This window comes from Vigna unguiculata, chromosome 7 (genome assembly GCF_004118075.2).
Source record: "Vigna unguiculata cultivar IT97K-499-35 chromosome 7, ASM411807v1, whole genome shotgun sequence".
NCBI classification, from domain to species: Eukaryota; Viridiplantae; Streptophyta; class Magnoliopsida; order Fabales; family Fabaceae; genus Vigna; species Vigna unguiculata.
This window is the reverse complement of record NC_040285.1, coordinates 13,847,556-13,869,548: the sequence shown is the minus strand read 5'-3', so window position 1 is coordinate 13,869,548 and position 21,993 is coordinate 13,847,556. Positions and strand designations below refer to the sequence as shown.

The 21,993-nt window shown below is 32.5% G+C and overlaps 1 protein-coding gene and 1 long non-coding RNA gene across 6 annotated transcripts; one reads left to right on the top strand and one right to left on the bottom strand.

Annotated features, from left to right (window-relative positions):
* Positions 1–3,751: 3,751 nt before the first annotated feature.
* Positions 3,752–5,488, bottom strand: LOC114192523. 4 transcript variants are annotated; one of them, XR_003606114.1, is made up of 5 exons: positions 5,360–5,488; positions 4,855–5,168; positions 4,630–4,733; positions 4,272–4,428; positions 3,753–4,175 (listed from the first exon to the last, which is right to left on the bottom strand). It is a non-coding gene; the product is annotated as an uncharacterized LOC114192523 (long non-coding RNA). The 4 variants fall into 4 exon arrangements; XR_003606113.1 differs by having other exon boundaries at positions 3,755–4,166; XR_003606112.1 differs by having other exon boundaries at positions 3,752–4,428.
* Positions 5,489–11,698: 6,210 nt separating this feature from the next.
* On the top strand, positions 11,699–19,350 carry LOC114190550 (receptor-like serine/threonine-protein kinase ALE2). Of its 2 annotated transcripts, XM_028079485.1 has the most exons (9): positions 11,699–12,195; positions 14,413–14,502; positions 14,579–14,677; positions 15,345–15,713; positions 15,798–16,064; positions 16,891–17,280; positions 17,357–17,597; positions 17,899–18,491; positions 19,030–19,350. In XM_028079485.1, the coding sequence occupies exons 1-9, from the start codon at positions 12,126–12,128 to the stop codon at positions 19,047–19,049; spliced, it is 2,139 nt and encodes a 712-aa protein (XP_027935286.1). In that variant the 5' UTR covers positions 11,699–12,125; the 3' UTR covers positions 19,050–19,350. The 2 variants fall into 2 exon arrangements, with proteins under 2 accessions (XP_027935286.1, XP_027935284.1); XM_028079483.1 differs by lacking the exon at positions 19,030–19,350 and having other exon boundaries at positions 17,899–18,873.
* Positions 19,351–21,993: the final 2,643 nt, after the last annotated feature.

The following is a 21,993-nucleotide window of genomic DNA, read 5'->3' as shown; positions in this document are numbered from 1 at the left end:
ATGTAAACAATTATAATTTATTTCAAAGTATTTGATATTGAAGAAACAACTATACTCCTAATATTAAATATTTGATAATATTATCTTTTCTTTACCGTAATTTTTTATTATTTTATAAAAATTAATTAAAACTAATATTAAAGTAGTAAGAAAGCGGGTACGGGTATGGGTACGAGATTATACCCGTTACCTGGTGGGGATGGAGATGAGAAAAAATTTGATACCGGTTGGGTTTGGGTATGGGGATGGGGATGAATTTTTTTTTTACGGGAATGGGTATGGGATAGTGAAACCCGTCCCCGCCCTGCCCCGTTGCCATCCCTAGTTAGAATCAAATCGTATTTTTGTTTGTGATTTTTTGATTGTACAGTTTGGTATTAACTTTTCTTTGTCAAGACTAATGGTTTTTTAAATTAAATCAACTTATGAAATGATATTGATCCCTTTTAATGCTATTTTTATAAAAATTATTTGGTGATAATGTAAAGAAATCCACAACCATATATGTATGTAACAGTTCCAACCAAGGCTCTTGTTCTGCCTCTATATGTCTTTTCAGGTAATGTTTTGTGGCAGAGAAGTATAGGGTCATTAAGCAAAGTTGACTCTGCTCCTTTAGTGGACACTAATGGTGTTGGATTATTTGAAGTCTTATCCTAAAAAATCAAACTTCAATAATTTAAACCTTTATATGGGGTCTCCCAATTAGTAAATGCAATCATATTGCAAGTGTGTATCATGTATAAAACTCTACATTTATCTTAAAAATCAGTACAACCAACATAATGCTATTAACCGAATCAGAAACATACTCTTTTCTGACTTGATGTAACAGGATGGATATTTATTGGTTCATTGGATGGATTCCTATACTCATTTTCTCCAAAAGGGGTTCTCAAGAAATTCTCAAGAATGAATGTAGAGAACTCTATGATTCAAGTTGGGCCTTTTCTTGATTGCTCTGGATTTGCAGTGTACAGTTCACAGATAGAGATGGAAGGAAAAGTTAGCCACACAATTGGTCTTGTTTCAGCAATTGGTGAATAGTTAGCCACATAATTGGGACATTATTCGCTATGTTGGTTCCTGCAACGGGATGGATATCCTAGCACATATTTTTCACTTCTCATTCCTTATAACACTTAGCATTAAAAATAAAGTTTCCACAGCAGCCAAAAATTAACTATTTTTCTGTGCGGTTGATTCAATTAGGTCATGTTTCTACCTTATTTTCTGAGAGTGATCTAAGTCATTTTGTCATGAATGAGGAGATTGTTCTTGCTTTCCTTGTTGCCTCAAGTAAGAGTGCTCTTTCTTATATAATGATTTTTTTTTCTTTGAAAGTGTTGAATAATGAAATAATCATGACAAATTCGTTAATGTTGTTGATAAGATTGAATAAGGGTACTAAATAACTTTTTCCACTTCATTAAGGTTGCTCCTATAAAATCAACAGATGAGAAATTGAACACTTTCTGCATAATGTTGATCATAATACAATTTAGATAGCTAAAAATTCCATGGAGTATTTACCTTAGGGATTTTTATTTTTGATATGAAGTAGCTTGTTTGAATGAACTACTAATGGATTGATCCTAATGTTCACAGCAGTTGGTACATATCTTCCTTATCCGTTCTTCACTTACCTTTAGATAAATATAATTTTCTTGATGAGTAAATGGTCAATTTAATAATCATTTTATTCTTTAGATTGAACAAAATACAAAAAAAAGTCTTTAAACATGTTAATATTATCATTTAAATCACATTGATTCATATATCTTTGGATTAAAGTGAGTAACATAGTGCATTTTTTCTATTTCAGAGCACTAATGTAACAATAAATCACAATTTCAGAAACTAAATTGTTTGGCCTATGAATATCTTAGTCCAATGCGCTATTCTGAACTATCCAGATATTCACCTACTTGGTAAAACTTTTTTAGACCCCACCATGGTCCCTGCCTTTCATCCCGCAGTATACCAAACTGTGACTTCCCAAATACAAACACTTTGACACTAGTTTAATCTCAACTTATTGAAACCAAACTTAACTCTTACTTAACTGACATACTCTTGGATATTTTCAAAGGTAAAATGTGATGACTATCGATTCATGTCATTGTATAAACTATACACAAAGAATATAAAACAACAATAAAATGTACATGCAATTTTCTTCAATCCAAGCTCACTGAATAAAATAATATTTACTTGCACTTCACATTTATTTATTTTTAATCATAAAATAATGATAAAATAAGAATCAAAGAAAGAACTTTAAATAAATAATTAGATAAGGATTAGAACGATATAAATAAATATAATAACAAAAATATAATTAAACAGGACCAGTGCGTAACTGGAGATATATTAATTGAAATAAATAAATAGGACCAGTGCATACCTAGAGATAAATAAAATAAATAAATAGGACCAGTGCGTAACTGAAGATAAATAAAATAAAATAAATAAACAGAACCAATACATAACTAGAGATAAATAAAATAAAATAAAATAAATAAATAAGATCGGTGCATAACTGGAGATTAAATAAAATAAAATAAATAAATAAGACCCATGCGTAACTGGAGATAAATTAAATTAAATAAATAAATAGGACCAGTGCATAATTGGAGATAAATTAAATAAAATAAATAAACAAGACCAGTGCATAACCGGAGCTAAATAAAATAAAATAAATAAATAGGACCAGTGCATAACTGGAGATAAATTAAATAAAATAAATAAACAGGATCAATGCTAATTGGAGATAAATTAAATAAAATAAATAAATAAACAGAACCAGTGCATAACTAGAGATTAAATAAAATAAATAAATAGGACTCATGCATAATTAGAGATAAATTAAATTAAATAAATAAATAGGACCAATGCATAACTCATAATTGGAGATAAATTAAATAAAATAAATAAACAGGACTCGTGCATAATTGGAGATAAATTAAATAAAATAAATAAACTGGACCAGTCCATACTTAGAGATAAATTAAATAAAATAAATAAATAAACAGAATCAGTGCATAATTAAATAAAATAAATATATGAGGATAATAAATGAAAATAAGTTAAATAAAAGTAGATAGAATAATATATAAGTCAAAATAAATAAAAGATTAATATAAAACTCATGAGTTTATCAAGATTAATATAAAAAGAGCTTAACCTCACTCCCCTTACCTTATTGATTGAAGGGTACACTAATAATATTTGTAAAGGACTAGGATCACTTTAAATCTTTGCTCAAAACTTTCTCTCTCTCTCCTTTTCTTTCTCCCTCTTTCTCCTTTCTTTCTTTCTCTCCTTCCTTCCTTTCTTTCTCACTTTTTCTTAGGTAACCTTCATTCCATATATATATATAAGCAAGCCATGTGCATATGTGCTTGTTTTTATCCAAATCATCATTAATTACCTTAATGAAGAGATAATGCTTATCTCTTCGTCTTATCTTTTTGTTTTTCTTTTGTTTTTCTTTTCTTCTTATCTTCTCTTTTTATCTTCTTATCTCTTTAGAAGATTTTTTTTAATACACATACCTATTTAATAATATTTTAATTAATATATTTTTACCTAATATATATATATATATATACATATTTTATTAGTTTTGTTTTCTTCTTATTGTTATTTTCAATAAGTAAAAACTACATCATGATAAAATATTTTTAATGTTTAAACTACATCATAATAAAATATGAGATATTAGTAAAAATAGAAGATTTTCTAAGTGTTTTATTTAAAGTAAATAATACAGTTTATTAAAAATAGGGATGTTATAGTTGCCTTGTTGAATTTTGGAAAAATCAGACATGAATCCTCAAATGCTGATTTAATGTAAAACATGAACTTTTCTAATATATCTGGAATACAACACATCAAGGAAATTTAATAGAACAAACAATCAGAAGACAATAAACCCAACAGAAAAATAAACTCATAAAATAACTGTAAAGTCCAATAATGTACTAACTTATTATATGTATAACTTCTCCAAAAAAACCTAAAGAAGTAAAAAAAAAACAAATTTTCATGAAATCCATGTTATTGATGCAGATAAAACTTGGGTGAGCTTTGAATCAAATTTTCAAACTCATCAGTTGTTTAGGTACATACTCCTCCAGTAATCTCTCCTCGTCTGCCCTTATCTGCTTCTCCTTGAACAACATACTTCCCCGTGTTAGAAATTAAAAACCAATTAAGAAGAAGAAACAAATGAGAAAGCAAGAAAGCCAAGTTGACATTCTTTATACCTTGCCAAATTACAACTATTTTCATTCCTTATAAATCATTGTCAAGCAACCCGTCCATATTTTCATTGGACTCCAATTTTTTCCCTTAAGGATATTAGGTTGTCTTCTAGGTTTACCCTTATTATGGCACAACTTTCTGAATCGTCAATATATTTATCTGAGTGCATAAAACAAACATATTATAGATACAACAGGTCTTGTGCAAAGCATTTTCGATTGTAAAATATACACAGAAATATACAAACAATGATAGTTAACAGCTAGAAGTTGCAACTTATATTATAACCAACAAGCATAAAAACTCCTGGAAAAACATATAACCAAGTAGCATATCTAAAACTTTATATATTTAATTTACCTTTAATATTCTTGCATTTAATCTCTCTCCAGCTTTATAGTTTGCTTCGATATTTTAATTTGGTTTCATACCTTTACTATTTAAATACCTTTGATGAAGGAGACCTGCAAATACGAAACAGAAACATAACTCGGTTAAAATAAAAGTAGAAAACGTGTATTAGAGAAAGGAATAGTACAACACATTTCTTTCTCTAAAAAAACCACAAAATTTTCAATTAGAAACCTAGGGTTTTCTTCTCTTCCCCTTCGGACCACTGCTGCCATAGAACCAAGGTTTCTCCACCAGCCACCACCAACCACCAACAGCTACGCCGAAGCCATAAACAGCGACGTCGCAGCCACCAACAATGACGCCGACAAATAGCATGTCAGAACTCTCCTTTTCTTTCGATTTCTCCTTCCCGCGCAAGAGTAGATAGCGTTGCAACCTCAGGAATGCGCCAACTACTACTGTCGGTGCCACCACCACTGCTCGTTCTCGTCGTTTTTCTTTTCGTTGAAACAACAAACCCGTTTCGTGACCAGTTAAAACGATTTCTACCATAGGATAATGAAAAATAAGCACAAAAAAGAGAAACTTTGGCACCCTTAAAGAAAAAAATAAAGAAAACACCACTAAAAAGAACAAACAAAACTCAACCGACTGACTTTCAAATACTACTAATCCCATGTTCAACCTATAAGAAGTTAAAAAGTACAAACTTTCATCAAGAAAAAGCAAACCTAACCTCAAACCGGAAGGGTTTTTTCTGCTCTTCAAAATGCTCTTTGATGGAAAATTGAAGAATGCAAATTCTTGGCTTCGAGGAGAAGAAGAATGCTAATTTTCTCTCACCAACATCAATAGGAAGTTAAATGTAAAATGAGGGGGAAATCTCAATAAGTGTAGAAAGACCAAAAATCCTCTATTTAAGACACGTGTCAATCAATTGATAATATCTATCTCACTAATTTTACTACACTAACATTTTTTTCTTAGATATATAATAGAACGTATAAGTAATTAAGACATTTCGTCCTCTTCCTGCACCCTATTTATTACTAAGTGCTCCCCTTCATTATTAACTAAAAAGATTAAAATACCCTAACTCATTACACCACAGCCATGCCATCACAACAATAGAGGAAAAACAAGAGAGAGAATGCGTTACTGAAAAACTCATTCCAAAAAGTGCATTTTGGAACACATTTTGCATGTTTTTGGAATTTTTATTTTGAAAAACTCGTTCCAGAAAACATCATATACGTGTCTTGAAAGCCTATTAAAAAAAATTATAGACTATAAAACCTATTTCAGAATATACTTCATATGTTTTAGAGAATTTATTCTAAACAGTCCATTTGAAAATCCTTTAAAATTATATTCATGAAATCGTATTTAGGAAATCATATTTAAAATTTTAAAAAAATTCGCCCAGGAAGATTTCCAGAATAAATAATCTAAAAATGACTTTTATGAAAGATAAAATGGTTATTTAAAATATTATCGAGTGTAGTTAAAATTTCGGGGATGTAAGAAGAGAAAACCTTTGCAGAGAACACACACGCAGAAGAAAAAACTACGTTTGCTCTTCTTCTTTTTTAACTTTTATTTTTATAAATATTAACAAATTGTTGAAAAATAATTGAAAGAGTGCTCGTTACATTTCATTTAGCCCCTTCATTCCATTTTAATTTTCAATTTTATTTTTATTTTTCTATATTTTTAAAATGTAAGACACTCTTAATTTTTCAAATTGACAATACCCTAACTTTTTATTTTATCTTTAATTGATTTACTTATGTAATTATTTTTATGTAAAATAAGAAAAATGTAAAATTCCATAACTATTAGTTTTGATGTTTAATATAGGTAATGTTATAATAGATTGTATATATAGTATGGACCGGCCAGTCAAGACATACCAATAGGTTAGGATCGTTGAAGAACCAGAAGTAAAGGAAAGAAACCAAAATATATTAGCTAAATAAAATCATTTTCCAACTTGTCAAAAATGCTTTTTGAATAGTACACGTTGACTAGTCAAACAACCAAGTGTAGCATACCATTCTATAGGTCGATCAATCACCATGGTCACCAATCTCGAACATGACTGATCAGTTAACGTCTGACGCGATTAACTAGTCTAAAAGCAGCTTAACGCAAATCAGGTAAGTAATCATATTAAGGCATGATTGGACCATAATTAGGCCAATGGTAAGTAAAAGCATACTACAAATAGTATAAATAGAGGTTCAAGTAAGGTAGCTTTTTACATTGATTACTACATTTAATACTCTTGCACTCGAACACCTATTAACTTAAGCATCATAGTGTCATCTACAGGCACCACCCGAGCGGTTCATGAAGAACGAAATACATTTGAGAACAAACACATCAGATATAGGAGCGACTAGAAGACTAAGCCATCAAAGAGTTGAGAGTGCCTGACTTGTTCTATAGAAACATTTTGGTGCCCATCGTGGGATCGAACAAGCATTTCTTTCATTCCCATGGTAATCACGAGGCACATGATGAGCAACGTAGTCATAGAGGAGGCAAAAAACGAGCAACAAATAGATTCTATAATAATGATGAGAGAAATGAGGAGGGAGATGAATGCAATGAAGAGGAAGTATGAGGATGAGTTGAAGGTCTTGCACGTGGAGAATGCATTCATAAGGCAAGATATGGGATGAGGGAGCCTTTGTTGTCTACCCCACTCAACCTGAACCATCCAAACAACCCCACAATAAACGAAACTAAACAGTCCAAGAAAGTAGCACTAACAAAAGCAAGTGTCATGACTCGTTTGCCCCAGTCACGATGAACACATCGGGCACGCACCCGTTCACCACTAACATCATGGGGACTCCATTGCTTAACAATTGGAGGATGCTAGTGTTCAAGAAGTACGGTGAGTCAACTGACCCAAATAAGCAAGTTAACATGTTCGTCACCCAAATGGCACTGTACACGATGAATCACAAGAGAAACCCTGTCATTGTTCACGTGCTTCTTGGCCAACTCTGTAGACTTCTTTGCCATAATCTGAGTGAGGTTCGATGCTTAGTTTGCCACCAACAGACCGCACCACATGACTTCCATAGTCGTGGTCAACATTAGGTAGGAGAAAGATGAATCCTTTCGGACATTCATGGACTAATTCGGAAAGTAGCCTTACATATCAGGAACTTAAGTCCTAAGGTGGCTATGCATCACATGATCATAGCGTTGCGACCTAGACAGTTCGTTGATAGCATATGCATGCGACCAGTAGAAGACCTGGATGAACTAAGGTAGAGAGTAGTAAAGTTCATGCAGATTGAGGGATTGAGGAATTTATGCAAACAGATGCAGTCAAAGGTTGCATGTGAAAGAAAGGAACAAACAAAAAATTGTTCGATGAAAAACATAAATTGTGGTCCAAGGAATCAATAAGGGGATCACACTTTCATCAATGCACACCGCTAAACGCTCTTCACACAAAGATCCTCAAGGTAGCCCTTAATGTGGCCATGTTGATCTAAGCACAACCATAACCTTGGCCACACCATCGAGGAGTGCGCGACCTTGAGAGATAAATTAGAAGAGTTGATCTAAGCACAACACCTGAAAAAGTTTATCAGGACGAACTGCTAAGAGAGAAGTCCCCCTCGTAGGCGAAGTCTGGCTCGAAGACCCCAAAGGGTAGTGCCAAGAACCAATCTATGCAAAGAATAGCCTTGCTGACAAAGTAGAAGAATGAGCAAAAGCAGAGACCGCCCACTAAGGAGCGTAATTAACACCATTTATAGAGGTTTTGCTAGTGGGGGGCACACCAGGTCAACTCGGAAAAGGCACATTCGAGCACTCAAAATAATGCACTTGGTTGAGAATAGAGTCAAAAGCATGCCTCTCATCACCTTTTTAGACAAAGATCTCAAGGCACCTAACTTCGATCATGATGATCCGATAGTTATATCGATCAAGCTCACCAACTATGCTATAAGCAAAATCCTTATTGACCAAGGTAGCTCAGTCAACATTATTTCTTGGAAGACGTTCCTCAAGATGGACATAGATGAAGATCTCATCATCTTGTACAGTGAGCAGATTGTAGGATTCTCGAGTGAACGAGTCGATACTTTCGGATATCTAAACATTCGTGCTCGATTCTGCTTAGGAATGGATAGTCAAGAGATTAGAGTAAGATATGTCTTGGTAGAGGCCAACACATTGTACAATTTGTTAATCAGTCGAATGTGTTTGAACACTTGGGAGCCATAGTGTCTACACCACACTTGGCAATGAAGTTTCCCTCCGACAAGGGAGAATTTGTACAATGTACGTCGATCAAATGACGGTTATTGAGTGTTATGCAGTAGGGTTAAAGATGATGCCCTATCACCCACCTAAAAAGGTTCATTGATCGGAGGTAACTATGACCAACTTGTACCCCGAACCAAAATAGAAGACAAAATGGAGGCGCAAGGAGAGACTAAGGAATGAAAAAGGTAGGTTGGAAGGTCAAACCACCCAATTAGGAATCAATTTAGACAATGAAGAAACACAGGTAATAACAACCGTGCTTGAAAACAATAAAGATTTGTTCAAATAGACGTCGACCAACATGTCTGACATACACCTATGGGTTATGTCACACAAACTGACTATCTTCAGAGAAGCCATACCAATCACTCAGAAGAAATGATGCTTGCGTGAAGAATGTCAAGTGATGACACACCTCCAATCAAGGGACCTACAACTCGAATTAAGACTAGGAGAATAGAAGAAGACTAAACCTCCTCTAAGCATGATAAACCCAAGTTAAAATTCATATAGGTTAAAGAAGAGGTAAAAACATAGCCTAGAATCCTATAGTGATAAACTTATTAAAAAAATTAGCATATATAAAATGAAATATAAAAATAATTAACTTTTGTAATCTAATTGTTTAAAAAAAAATTACTTAAGATTATGTTTAACTAATTACTGTACGAACATTATTTTCTATAATCTAAACTAAGTTTAGAAGTGTAGCTAAAGCTCTCTTAAAACCGCACCTGTTAATAAATAATTTGTATTATATTTTAATAATGGTAACAATCAATAATAATATTCATTCTTTATTAAATGTTATTTAAATTTAGTTTTAAAGAAATGGAATATATTTTTTATTTTAATAAAATATTTATAACTATTTTAATTATTATATATTATAATAAATGCACACATATAAATTAATTATTTCAGTTGTATCTTTGTAAAAAAATATTTTCTTATTTATATTTTTTAACTTTAAAAAATTTTAAATGTACGGAGAGAGTCAAATAGCAGAAAAAAAAATTCAAATAAAAAAAAGGAAAAAAGAGAGGAAAATACATGATTCAAACTAAATTATAAAATTAAATTATTTTAGTTAGAAAAAAATCATAAACAATTATTATAAAATAATGTCTTAATTACATTTCGAGGTTCCTTGATAGATTTGATAATTTTTGATTGAATCTCTCATTAATTTTGGTCGTCTATGTAGTTCTTAAAATTTTAAAACTTGTTAATTGAGTTTCTACCGTTAATTGTGGCGGTTAACGTTTGATGTAACACTCATCTTATACTGTCACTTCTCATAAAATGTCACATAATATTTGATTATAAGAGACCCTGATGAAATCTTTCCAAATATTTATGATATTTAACAAAAATTATTGTCACTTTTCATAAAGCGTCACATAATATTTTATTACAAAGAGACTGTGATGAAATCTTTCCACATATGTATGGTATTTAACAATTTTCAATTTTAAATTTAATGAAAATTATAAAATTAAAGAAAAATAAAAATAAATTAAAAAATATAAAACATATAACTGTACAATTATGAAAACACAATTATAAAATAAAAAATTAAAAAGTTAAAAAATATAAAAATATATAACTTCATAATTACAAAATTATAAAATATACAAATATAAAATTATAAAGTTATATAACTATAAAACTAGTTAAAAGTTAAAAAAACATTATAAAATTGTAAAATTATGAAATTACGAAATTATGAAAATAAAAAATTATGAAATCATAAAATTATGAAATTGTAAATTTTTAATTTTTTTTAATTTTATAATTTCATATTTCACAATTTTTATTTTATAGTTTTATAATTTCAAAATTATAGAACTATAAAATTATAAAATAAAATTGTGAAATATAAAATTATTAAATTTAAAAAATGTAAAAATTTTAAAAAAAATTATAGAACCATAAAATTATAAAACAAAAATGTGGAATATAAAATTATTAAATTTAAAAAATTTTAAAATTATAAAATTTTAAAATTATAAAATTTTAAAAAATTATAAAATTTTAAAGCTATAAAATTAAAAAATTACAAAAATAAAAAATTACAAAATTATAAAACTTATAAAATATATAATTTGATAATAATGAAATTATAAAATATACAAATATAAAATTATATAATTATAATACTAGCTACAAAAACTATAAAAATAAGAAATCGTGAAACTATGAAAATACAAAATTTTATTATTTTATATTCATAATTTTACAATTACATATTTTATATTTTATAAATTTTTTTATATTTTTAATTTTTTAATTTTAATTAAATTTAAAAAATATTTTTTGATAAATATAATAAATATTTAAAAAAGATTTTGTCGTCTATCTTTTTTAACAATATATAATAATATCTATGAAAAAATGAGTGCAATATAATATTAACTTTAACACCCGCATGTAAGGAAAGTGTAGACTCAATTAAAAAAATTTTAAATTGTAAAAATTTATTAAGATTTAAATCGAAAGTTTCCAAACTTATAAATCATAATTAAGATTAAAACAAATATAAAAATAAATAATAAAGACAACAACAATAACGAGTAATTAATGTTCTTTGAAATTAATGTTGAAAAACTAAAAAAAAATGCAAAACCATAATTAGATGGAAAGGATGATTTTGATTTGAGAAGGGGGCCACCTACTTCCATGATGCTGCGTCACACTGGATCACTTCTCTCTATGGAATGGTGTCACCCTATGAAGAAAAGAAGTAGTAGAACTGTTTCAAATAACGCATGAAACGGCTCTCCATCTGTCGTTTGGTGAACCCATCCTCCTCGCTATGGCTCCAACACTTGTGTTACTCACAAACTTGTGTTACTCCATCAACTCTCTTCGATTGCTTAAACCCATTTACTCACAATTTCAACAAAATTCTCTCCTCTTCCACCATTTTTCTTTTTTCTCTATACCTTTCTTCCTCAACAATCTTCTTCTTCTTCTTCATACATGCGGCATTTTTTCTTCATACCTTTCTTTCCTGCATTTCTGGGATCTAGAAGCTTTGCATTCCTCAATCCACCGTCGTCTTCTACATTCTTCTCTCTCCTCTAGGTTTTCCAATCCACATGCCGATGATTCCTTCGGTATCCTCACGCTACGCCCAGCTTCTGTATACACTGTAACTGCTGGACGATAACGACTTTCCGCGAGCTCCAGTACTGACGATGATTTTGATGTCAACCTCCTTCATGTTCATCCTTGCTCTCCTCCATTTGATGCTTCTCTCTTTCCAAGGTATCAATCATGATGATTCCTTCCAGTTGCTTACGCTGCTTAATCAATTCGCATGCTGTTACTATTTTCCTCTCATGAATGACGAACAAATAATCTCACGAGCCTTTGTCATTTTCTGCCAAGTGAAATTTCTTGGAGAAAGGTTGGTTTTCAATTGTGCAGGGTCTTTGAATGGTTACACCAGGGAGAGTGTATAACAGTGGAAGGAAATCTAAGAAGATTGAAAAATTAATTTGTTGAGGTTGAGCCGTAGCATGTCAAGCTAACATTTGGACATTAGCTAACATGTGGCAGAAAATGAAATTGGTGAATTGTAGCTATTACCTAGTGCATTTTCACTATAGGGCGATGGTCGTTGAATGGGTTCATGTTGACAGCACCTAAACTGTAGTAGAAAGTTATTATGACTATTGATTATGTTGGGAGTTCACGTTATGTTTAATAATTAGTTGGTTTCTTCACATTTTGGTCAATTTTTTTCTTCTTAATTATTCCATCTTGAGCAGCTTTCTAGTGTTTCTTACATGTAGTTCTTGTTAGACTGGCGGCTGTATATTTAATTATTCGGTAGTTCTAGATAATATTTGCTTCTCATATGAAACCTAATTCTATGTTTGTAAATAGAGTAGTGTGCTCTGTGTGGATTGGCTTTGCATGCAGACATCATTGAGTATTTTAATGCTATGACTGCATTCCACTACACTTTTATCTGGTCCTACTGCTCATTTTCCATCTCTCATCACATTGGCTTCTTCTTCATCCACTTGTCTGAGAATTTGTCAGAAAGCATTTCTAGCATGCTTCTCATTGACTATGTTAAAATGAAATCACTGTTTATGCCTACTAGTTGCACGTAGAAGTCATGAGATGTTAAGTTGGAAGAGGGGACATAAGATAGGATTAAAGATGAATGTATTAGAGAGAATTTAACCTATACATCTGTTGCTGAAAATGGTAAGCTTAGGTCCGAGAAAATTGATCTGAATGTAATGTCATACATTCTGGGGCAGGGATTCCATTTGAATTCAAATTTGGCCTAAAACATATTGCGATGATCTTTTGTGATTTTTGTTTTAATGTGGCATGTGTTCACCTTGTATTTTTTTCATTTAGGAACTTTAGGAGAAGACTTGTACATGTACTTTGTAAGTCTGTCTTGTTATGTCAGAATCTGCTGTACAGTTGAACATGAGATAGTGTCTGCTATTCTTTAGTGAAGCCTAGGACACATTGTATCTTGGCTCATTTCTCTTCGTCAACATACAATTTCCTCCTTCTCCGGTCATGTGCGACCTTTGTCAGTCAAAGAAGTATAAGTTGAACAATGCATTCGCTAACATCTGCCCTATAGTGTTTTATGCAGACCAATGACTTAGTACTGGAATACTTGAAAATTTAAATGTGAATTAATGTAGGAAATCTATCTTTTTATATCGTTGTATTCAATAACACTAGTCCTTGCAAATATAGAGTCTATTATAAGTTAATCTTTTGACATTGGTTACATGATGTTTAAAATGCTTCATCTTTTGGAGTATTTAATGATTGAACTGTAAACAGACATTTCTCTCAGTGGCTGTTGAATATATATAAATTATTAGATTTGCCTATGAACAAACTTTCTCATTTTCTTCTTGTATTCTTATTCTTAAGTTTCTTAAAATTGGAAGGTAATTATGTGTCATACTCTCATGTTTTATTCAATTTTCTTGGAGAAGGCCACCTTGATCTTCCAGTTACTTATACAATTTCCTTTCATAAGTGTGTTTTGTGATCGTTTTCCATCTTGTTGGGTTGTGTACCTGACAGTTGGAGATTTTATACTTCATTATATTTCCATTAAAGCATTGAAAAGGATATTAGAGGATATGCCATAATGTATAGGCTCTTGATCATGAAAAATATTAAACTCAGATTTAATTAAATAAGATGGTAGTATAAAACCCTTCCGATATTGGATAGATTTTTTCTAAATGAATCCTATGCACTACTACTTTTATACTTGAGCTCCAGTCCATACCAAATCACTTTGTAATTCATGGAGAGGATTTTAAATGGAATCAAAAGTCTTTTGCCTACTAGGCAGAGGTGGCTACTTGAGAAGGAGTGTGACTAATTCATTTATTTGTAAATGATTTTAACAGATTCGTTATGACGTTTTCTCTGCAAATTTAACTATGCTGCTATATATAACACTGATAGGTGATTTTCTTGCAGTGGACTCAGTTTCTATGAATGTCCCATTTGCTTCATCTGAACGAGCTAAAATGTTGTTACTTAAACCTTCTAAGCAATCTCCGTCTCAAGGTAAGCTGTCATATTTTTCAACAAGTCATTATACTTCATGTTTACTACGAGACTAAGAATTAGTTTTCTTATGTAGGTCCTATTCTGACTCCAAGACCAAAACTTCCTCATTATGACCATCATCACCACAGTGGGAAACCTTATCCTGTGGTTCCATCCCCTTATAAAGACCCAGGTATTTCCTGAATGCTATACACTCTTCTTCTGCTACCACTTTTACCAAGGTCGGGGCTATTTCTAAAATCTCAATTGCTTTTCTGCTCAGGCAATACTGTAGTTATAGTCCTTTTTTCTTTCATATAATTCTCTACGTCTGTATTTTGTACTGTGTGTTGGTGAAGGGAATAAAAATTTGATTCTTTTAATGTATGATACTGTCATACATGGTGAGATAGTGTAAATAGGCATGATGTCAAAATTCGGATTATTTGGAAGAATCTTTCGGATCTAATTTGTTTGATGCTTGAGTACTTTTTTTTAAATTAATATATTTACAATATTTGATGTTTTCTTCACTAGGTAAGGGTAAAAGTGCAATGGGGTAAAAGAAAATTTTTTTGGATTGTATTAGTTTCTCAATGTTATTTCAATAAGCCTTCAGATTCTCATAGTCTGCTGTCTTAAGGTATGGTTGGCCTGAAAGGTTTAGTAAATATTTAATACACTGGAGTGGAACTAAATATTCTATAATGGAAAATTCAAAGTTTCATTTGGCATGAGTGATGAGTTCAATCCTTTTCTTATTAAATTGCACACAATTCTGTGAAATAGCCCAGTCTTTGTTATCTAACATGACTATACCATAAAGCCATACACTCACTTAACAAAATAATTTCTGGCAGCATGTAGCCAAATCTGTACTGATCCATTCACTGCAACTCCTTTTGGTTCACCTTGTGGTTGTATATTTCCCATGAAAGTCAGACTAGTACTGGGTGTAGCCCCTATGGTTGTTTTTCCAGTCACTACTGAGTTAGAGATTGAAGTTGCATCTGGAACATATTTGAAGCAGAGCCAAGTGAGGATAATAGGTGTCAGTGCTGACAATCAAAATCAGTGGAGAACCATTGTTGATATTGACTTGGTTCCACTTGGGGAAAATTTTGAAAATACCACTGCACTTCTGTTGTATGAGAGGTTTTGCCACAAAAAAGTTCATCTAAATAGGAGCCTTTTTGGTGATTATTCAACATTGTACGTTGCTTATCCAGGTAGTGGTTTCATTTTTTTCTAATGACATTTTACTTTATCATTATCTTATGTTACTGCGTGAGACTGATGCAGTTGGTATCCAGGTATTCCATCAGCACTGCCACCTGGATATCTAATTGGGAGTAGTCCCCTGCCCAGTGATACCGGTGGTTTTCTCCCAATCACCGCTTCCCTCATGCGTGAGCACGAGAAATTGACTCTTAAAACCATACTCATTATTTCTCTATGTTCTGCTGTACTCTTTTTAGTTTTGGTTGGAGCATTTTTCATTTTTTTGAAATGGTGGAAAATTAGGAGCTCATCAAGTGCTATCAGCTCTTCACTCACATCATATCTAAATAAGAGATCTGGTATATCTTTTTACTTTACTGTGTATGTTAATATTTTCATAAAATCATTTTCAGATGCTTATATAGAATTGGAAGAATTTGTTGTTTGATTGGTAAGCAATTTATTGTAAATTATACTTAGCTGAATTGATGCCTAAAATATCATTTGTTAGGTTGAGTACAGTTCCTTTTGCAACTTTATTTTATCGGTTCACTAAGTTCTGCTTACTATGTGCCAACGATTAGTCTAGTCATTTCTATTTCTTTGAAAAGTACTTGTAAAAATATTTTTGTTTTACAATGGCTTTTAAAGGTTTGCCTAGCTTATGAAGTAGTTAATTTTGTCTCACAACTAAATTAGATATTTGTGATTTACATGAAGACCATTATATAATAATGGTAAAACAGATTCTTATCCCCATCAATATAACTAGTATTTCAAAAGGATATCACTTGCTTTCCAAAGGTTAGTCGAGTAGTCTTCCTGACTGGAAAAAATTTCTTTGGAGGCAATCCTTTGGTGGGCCTCTGCTTGTCCCTCAAGGATTCTAGGCCCGTCATTGATAATTTGACTGGTAGTCTAGGACCTGTAGTAACGTATCCTTATATCATATTTTCTACTAAAAGGACGCTAGTATTCCTATTGGATCAATAAGTTAGTGAGATGCCCTTCACTTTTGGTGGTTATGGAATATACCTGCAATCAAATAGACTGGTGAAGTCAACATTTTTCATTTTCAAGACAATGAATTCCACTTTATGTTGTCTTGGACTCTTGAGTCTTGATCATTTACTTTGTTATGTAAACTGTCTCATAGTTGAAGAGATAAATGGATGGATTATGCAGGCGTGGAATTTATATTGTCAGGCAGAATTATGAGCTCAAGATCTATGTCCCTTGTGTCCACTATTGCTGCTTCTATTCTCTCCGTTAAAACATTTTCCTTCTCTGAGCTTGAGAAAGCAACAGATAGATTCAGTTCTCAGAGAGTTTTGGGAGAAGGAGGATTTGGGCGTGTTTATTCTGGGACATTGGATGATGGAAATGAAGTTGCAGTTAAGCTGCTAACAAGGAATGATCAGAATAGAGACCGTGAATTTATTACAGAAGTTGAGATGCTAAGCCGTTTGCATCATCGTAATCTTGTGAAACTCTTTGGTATATGCATAGAAGGGAGAAAGCGTTGCTTGGTTTATGAGTTTGTTTGCAATGGCAGTGTTGAGTCTCATTTGCATGGTAATTATTTAGTTTTTGTTCAATTATAATGCCTTTCTATATCAATCAAATTTACTTCTTCTTAATGATCCTGAAGGTGATGACAAGAAAAGCTGCCCTCTGGATTGGGAAGCACGGAAAAGAATTGCCATTGGATCTGCAAGAGGTTTGGCCTATCTACACGAGGATTCCAATCCTCGTGTAATTCACCGAGACTTTAAAGCTAGTAATGTGTTGTTAGAAGATGACTTTACCCCTAAGGTTTCTGATTTTGGATTAGCCAGAGAAGTGGGTGAAGGAAATGGTCATATTTCTACAAGGGTCATGGGTACTTTTGGGTAAGTTCTAAGACTTTGTCCATGGAGATTTAGCGTTGTTTTGAGTTCCACTTCACGGCTTGGGTTTGAACCTAACTGCCATAGCATATGGGGGTGGTCCTGTGTGTGTCTGGTACACTCATGCTGTATGGTTTTTCCATTTCTTTAACACTAGATAACATCATCAATCAACATCATAAAGTTTTTCTCTGAGATTTTTATTCTTAATATAATGTTCGACTCTAGATTGACCTTATATTTTTCATGCCATTGTATATTCGTAGCCTTCAACTTATACCATTTCTACTATTCCGTTTGGCAGGTATGTTGCCCCAGAATATGCAATGACAGGCCATTTACTCGTTAAAAGTGATGTTTATAGTTATGGTGTTGTATTGCTTGAGCTTATAACAGGCAGAAAATCAGTGGACATGTCTCAACCTGAAGGAGAGGAGAATCTTGTAACGTGGGCTCGACCACTGTTGAGATGCAGAGAAGGTTTAGAAAAGCTGGTGGATCCATTTTTGGCTGGAAAGTGTGACTTGGATGAGATGGCAAAGGTGGCTGCTATTGCTTCCATGTGCGTACACCCGGAGGTCACTCAAAGGCCTTTTATGGGTGAAGTTGTGCAGGCTCTTAAATTGATCTACAACGACGACACCAACGAGAGTGAGAAGGAGTCTTTGTGGCATGAATCGGATTTTGGAGGTGAGCTTGTGTTTTCTGATAGCAGTTGGTTGGATGGTGAATGGGTAGCCCCGAGATTAACTTATGGACCAGAATCTTCCCTCATCACTATGGAGTACAGTTCTGGTGTACTAGAAATGGAAAAGGGAACATCAAGCTTGAATGCAGGTGAGACATCTTTGCCAATCAGGCACGGGAATAGATCAGGCCCCTTGAGAACAGCCCGGGGTAAGCCATCCTTTGCTAAGCTTACTCGAAGTCGCAGTGATCATGTGGTTCCCTTCCAAGCGTGTTTGTAATGATGAATTGATGGTTACTTACTGGGTTTAGGTTTTAATAATATTTATCAATGGTTAATAGGTTAAGGTTTCACAATTCTTGCGTTTCAGAAATGTACAGTTTCAAACAAGTCCTCAAATCCTTACATTTTTAGAGTTAGACCAGGGAAGGAGAAATTTCAGTTATAATTCTGAATTGATTTAATTATACAAGATTTCAAACAGTTAAACTTATTTCTTTGGAGAAAAAAGGCAAAAGGGATTAAAATTACTTGATCTTAGACTTTATTTAAATGTTATTTTAGTTTCAATCTCAACTCATACAGCAAGTATAGAATGTATATGGTATACAACTCAACTATGATTGTTTTACTTGGATGTTTATTTATATTTTTTAAAATTCCCCTTTTTATTATCTTGTTACTTTTTTCATTTTTTTAATCTCTCTTTTTTCTCACTTGTTTTATATATTCTTTTTCATTCTTCAGGCTTCCTGAAAGTTGTGTGAAAATACTGTCATAGAAATCCATATCAACTGCACAAAGGCTTTAAGTAAAAAAATAGGATGTGATATAAGGAGGGTATCTGGTCTTTTTCAGGAAATAAAGCTTTTAGTATTTTCTTTGGTTCCGCAGATCATTAACTCAAGTGGGACTCTCATAAATATTCATTCGTTCCTTTGTCAGAAGGTGCCAAGTCAGGGAAGAATTAAATCTCGTGTTGTTTTTCTTCACCCTCAATCTAATACTGCAAGTTCTCTAAGCAATGTACAGCTGTCTTCTTATTAATAAAGGAAAATCTATGTTGGATCTTTGTTTGGGTAATTAGTTGCTGCGTTTGTAAAGCAAATCCCTAATAGAACCGAAAGCTCTAAGGAGGAACGGGTTTGAGATTTTTTTGTACTGGGTATGAGAAATTGATGCTTTTCTAATCATTTAAATATTCTTATGTGTTTTAAATCATTAAGAAACCATAATCAATAATTTTAAAAAATTAATAAAAAAAATTAAAATAAGATCATTTAATTTATCCCGAGACATAATTAATCTTAAATGTAAAACTTTTTTGATAAATGCAACACTAGTATAAATATTTAATATTATTTTATAGTTATATAGAACGCAGCTAAATGAAAAGTTGAATTGATGATCATCCTTCCAATAAATTTTTTTATTTTTTTTGGTGTCACTTTTTCTATAATTTTGACATTGTTTCGTGGAGAATGAAAATTCGTTGGGGGAAGGCTCTTAATACTTATAAATATATTGATTTTAAAGTCTTTCACACTTGTTTAAGAGAGTAATAAATGCATTGAGATTTTTTTAACATTGATCTTGTTAATGGACTTGACATTTTTTTTTTTTTAATTTGATGCTTTACCTTTCCGTATTTGTTTTCATTCTTTAATGGAAATCATTTAACTGTTTGGAGGTTGGTTATTATTTGCACAACTTTGGTTTGCTCTCATGGTTACTGTAAATTTTTTTTCCTGCTTTTATAGATTTTTCATGTAGTAACTTGTGATTAACAAAACTTAAAGATGTTAACCTAGTTAAAATGATAATATTTCATAAGGTATCTTAATATTTCACACTGATGTTTAACGTGATTTTAAAAAAAAGCTAAATGACTTTAAAGAATTTGATATCATTATGTTGATTATTCTTAAATTACTTTTCATTTTTTAAATTAAAATTCACCACAAAAATGATAAGAACTTTCATGTTTTAAATCAATTTTAAGATGTTTGCTAATTCAAGTTATGGTTAAAGAATGATGATTAAATTCTTTCAATATTAAATATAGGTCCAAAAATATCCTATTTAGGCTTGTCAAAATGGGTTCGGTCCACAGGTCAGCCCACTGACCCACCCAAAAAAATCGGGTCAGGATAAAGAACGCAACCCGTCAACATGCACCAACTCGACCGGCTTGGCCCGCTAACCTGACGGGCCAACACGTAGGCAAAAACGACCCAACTTGTGACCCGCACTTCTTAAAAATAAACTTGCACAGTATGTTGTGGTCAAACAATGATGAGTGTTAAGTGTTGTTGTGTTATTAAGGCATAAAAAAGAAGTTCTTTTACACTATCGCGAAGTCATTAGAAAACACTCTTCTTTTCTCTGCATTCACAACACTATTGCGTCTTTCTCTTCTCCTTCATCTTTCTCCTTCGTCCATCGCGAGACCTTGATGGTGTTGAAGGCAACACGACCACCACAGCGCAATGGTGACGGGACGCAGAGCCACGATACGACTACACCACGAGGACAACATAGAGCCACCACATCGCGATAACGGTGATTCTGATGAAGGGCTACCACCACGACATAGGTTCATTCCTAATTCGACATTTCCATCCCTAATTTTCAATTTTTAGCCCTAATTCGCAAATTTCCTAACTCTAATTTCGATATTTCCCCAATTGGAGTTGAAGGTGTCGTTGTGATTCATTGATGTAAGTTCGAGTTCCCCAATTCGGATGCTGTGAAAATCCATGTTTTTCTTTAGTAAGCAATGTGTTTGACAGATTGTAATGGTTTGCTGCAAAATTCTTATGTTTCGGATATTTATGTTGCACATTAAAGGACTATGTTATGTTATGTTTTGGATATTTCTACTGCACATTAAATTATGAGTACCACTCGTTTGTTCCTCGCTTCTGCCATCTAAAAGGTTGATGATGTTTGTTAAGGATTGATTTGTTTTGAAAAAATTAAATAATGATTCATTTGCGTCAACGTTTTGATTTGGGCCTCCACAATTTGAAATTTGATAAAAAAAAAGTCAAAGTTGACGGGTTGGCCCGTCAACCCACCAGTCCATGGGTCGGGTTAAATGATCGAACCTATATTTGTTTGTCAGGCCAACCCAACCTGTCCCATTTTTTGCAGGTCAGAATCGGGTCGGGCTGGCCCATTTCGACATCCTTAATCCTATTACATGTTACTTTTTTGGGGCTTTCTTTATGCATCTCCAAATTTTCTTGTTGTACTTCTAAACTTTTTTATATCCCTACAATAACCTTTGCTTTGATTTTGACTGCTTAGGTAAAAAGTTAATTACCTTCTCTATCCTCATTTATTCTCTCACCAACCTTTACTCGCTTCACATTTAACCTAGCGATGCTCCTTATTTCTTCTTCTCTTCTTAGCAACCCTCACCCCTTATTTATTCTCTCTCACAACAACCTTTATCCCCTAATCTCGCACAAGTTATTCTCCTTTACACCCAAAAAATCACAACCTTCTCCTCTACACATTGTCTTCTTGGCAAGCGAGGTAAGTTGATTTTTTTTACTTGCTTCTTAATTTAGGAATAATTTGTGTATGAAAATTTTGAGATCCAAGTATTTATATGTGTTCTTACTGGGACCCAGACCGAGGACTTTTAGACAAGTGGCAAGATCTGACTGGCTTGATGAATGCTCTTGAAGATTGGAACACAGA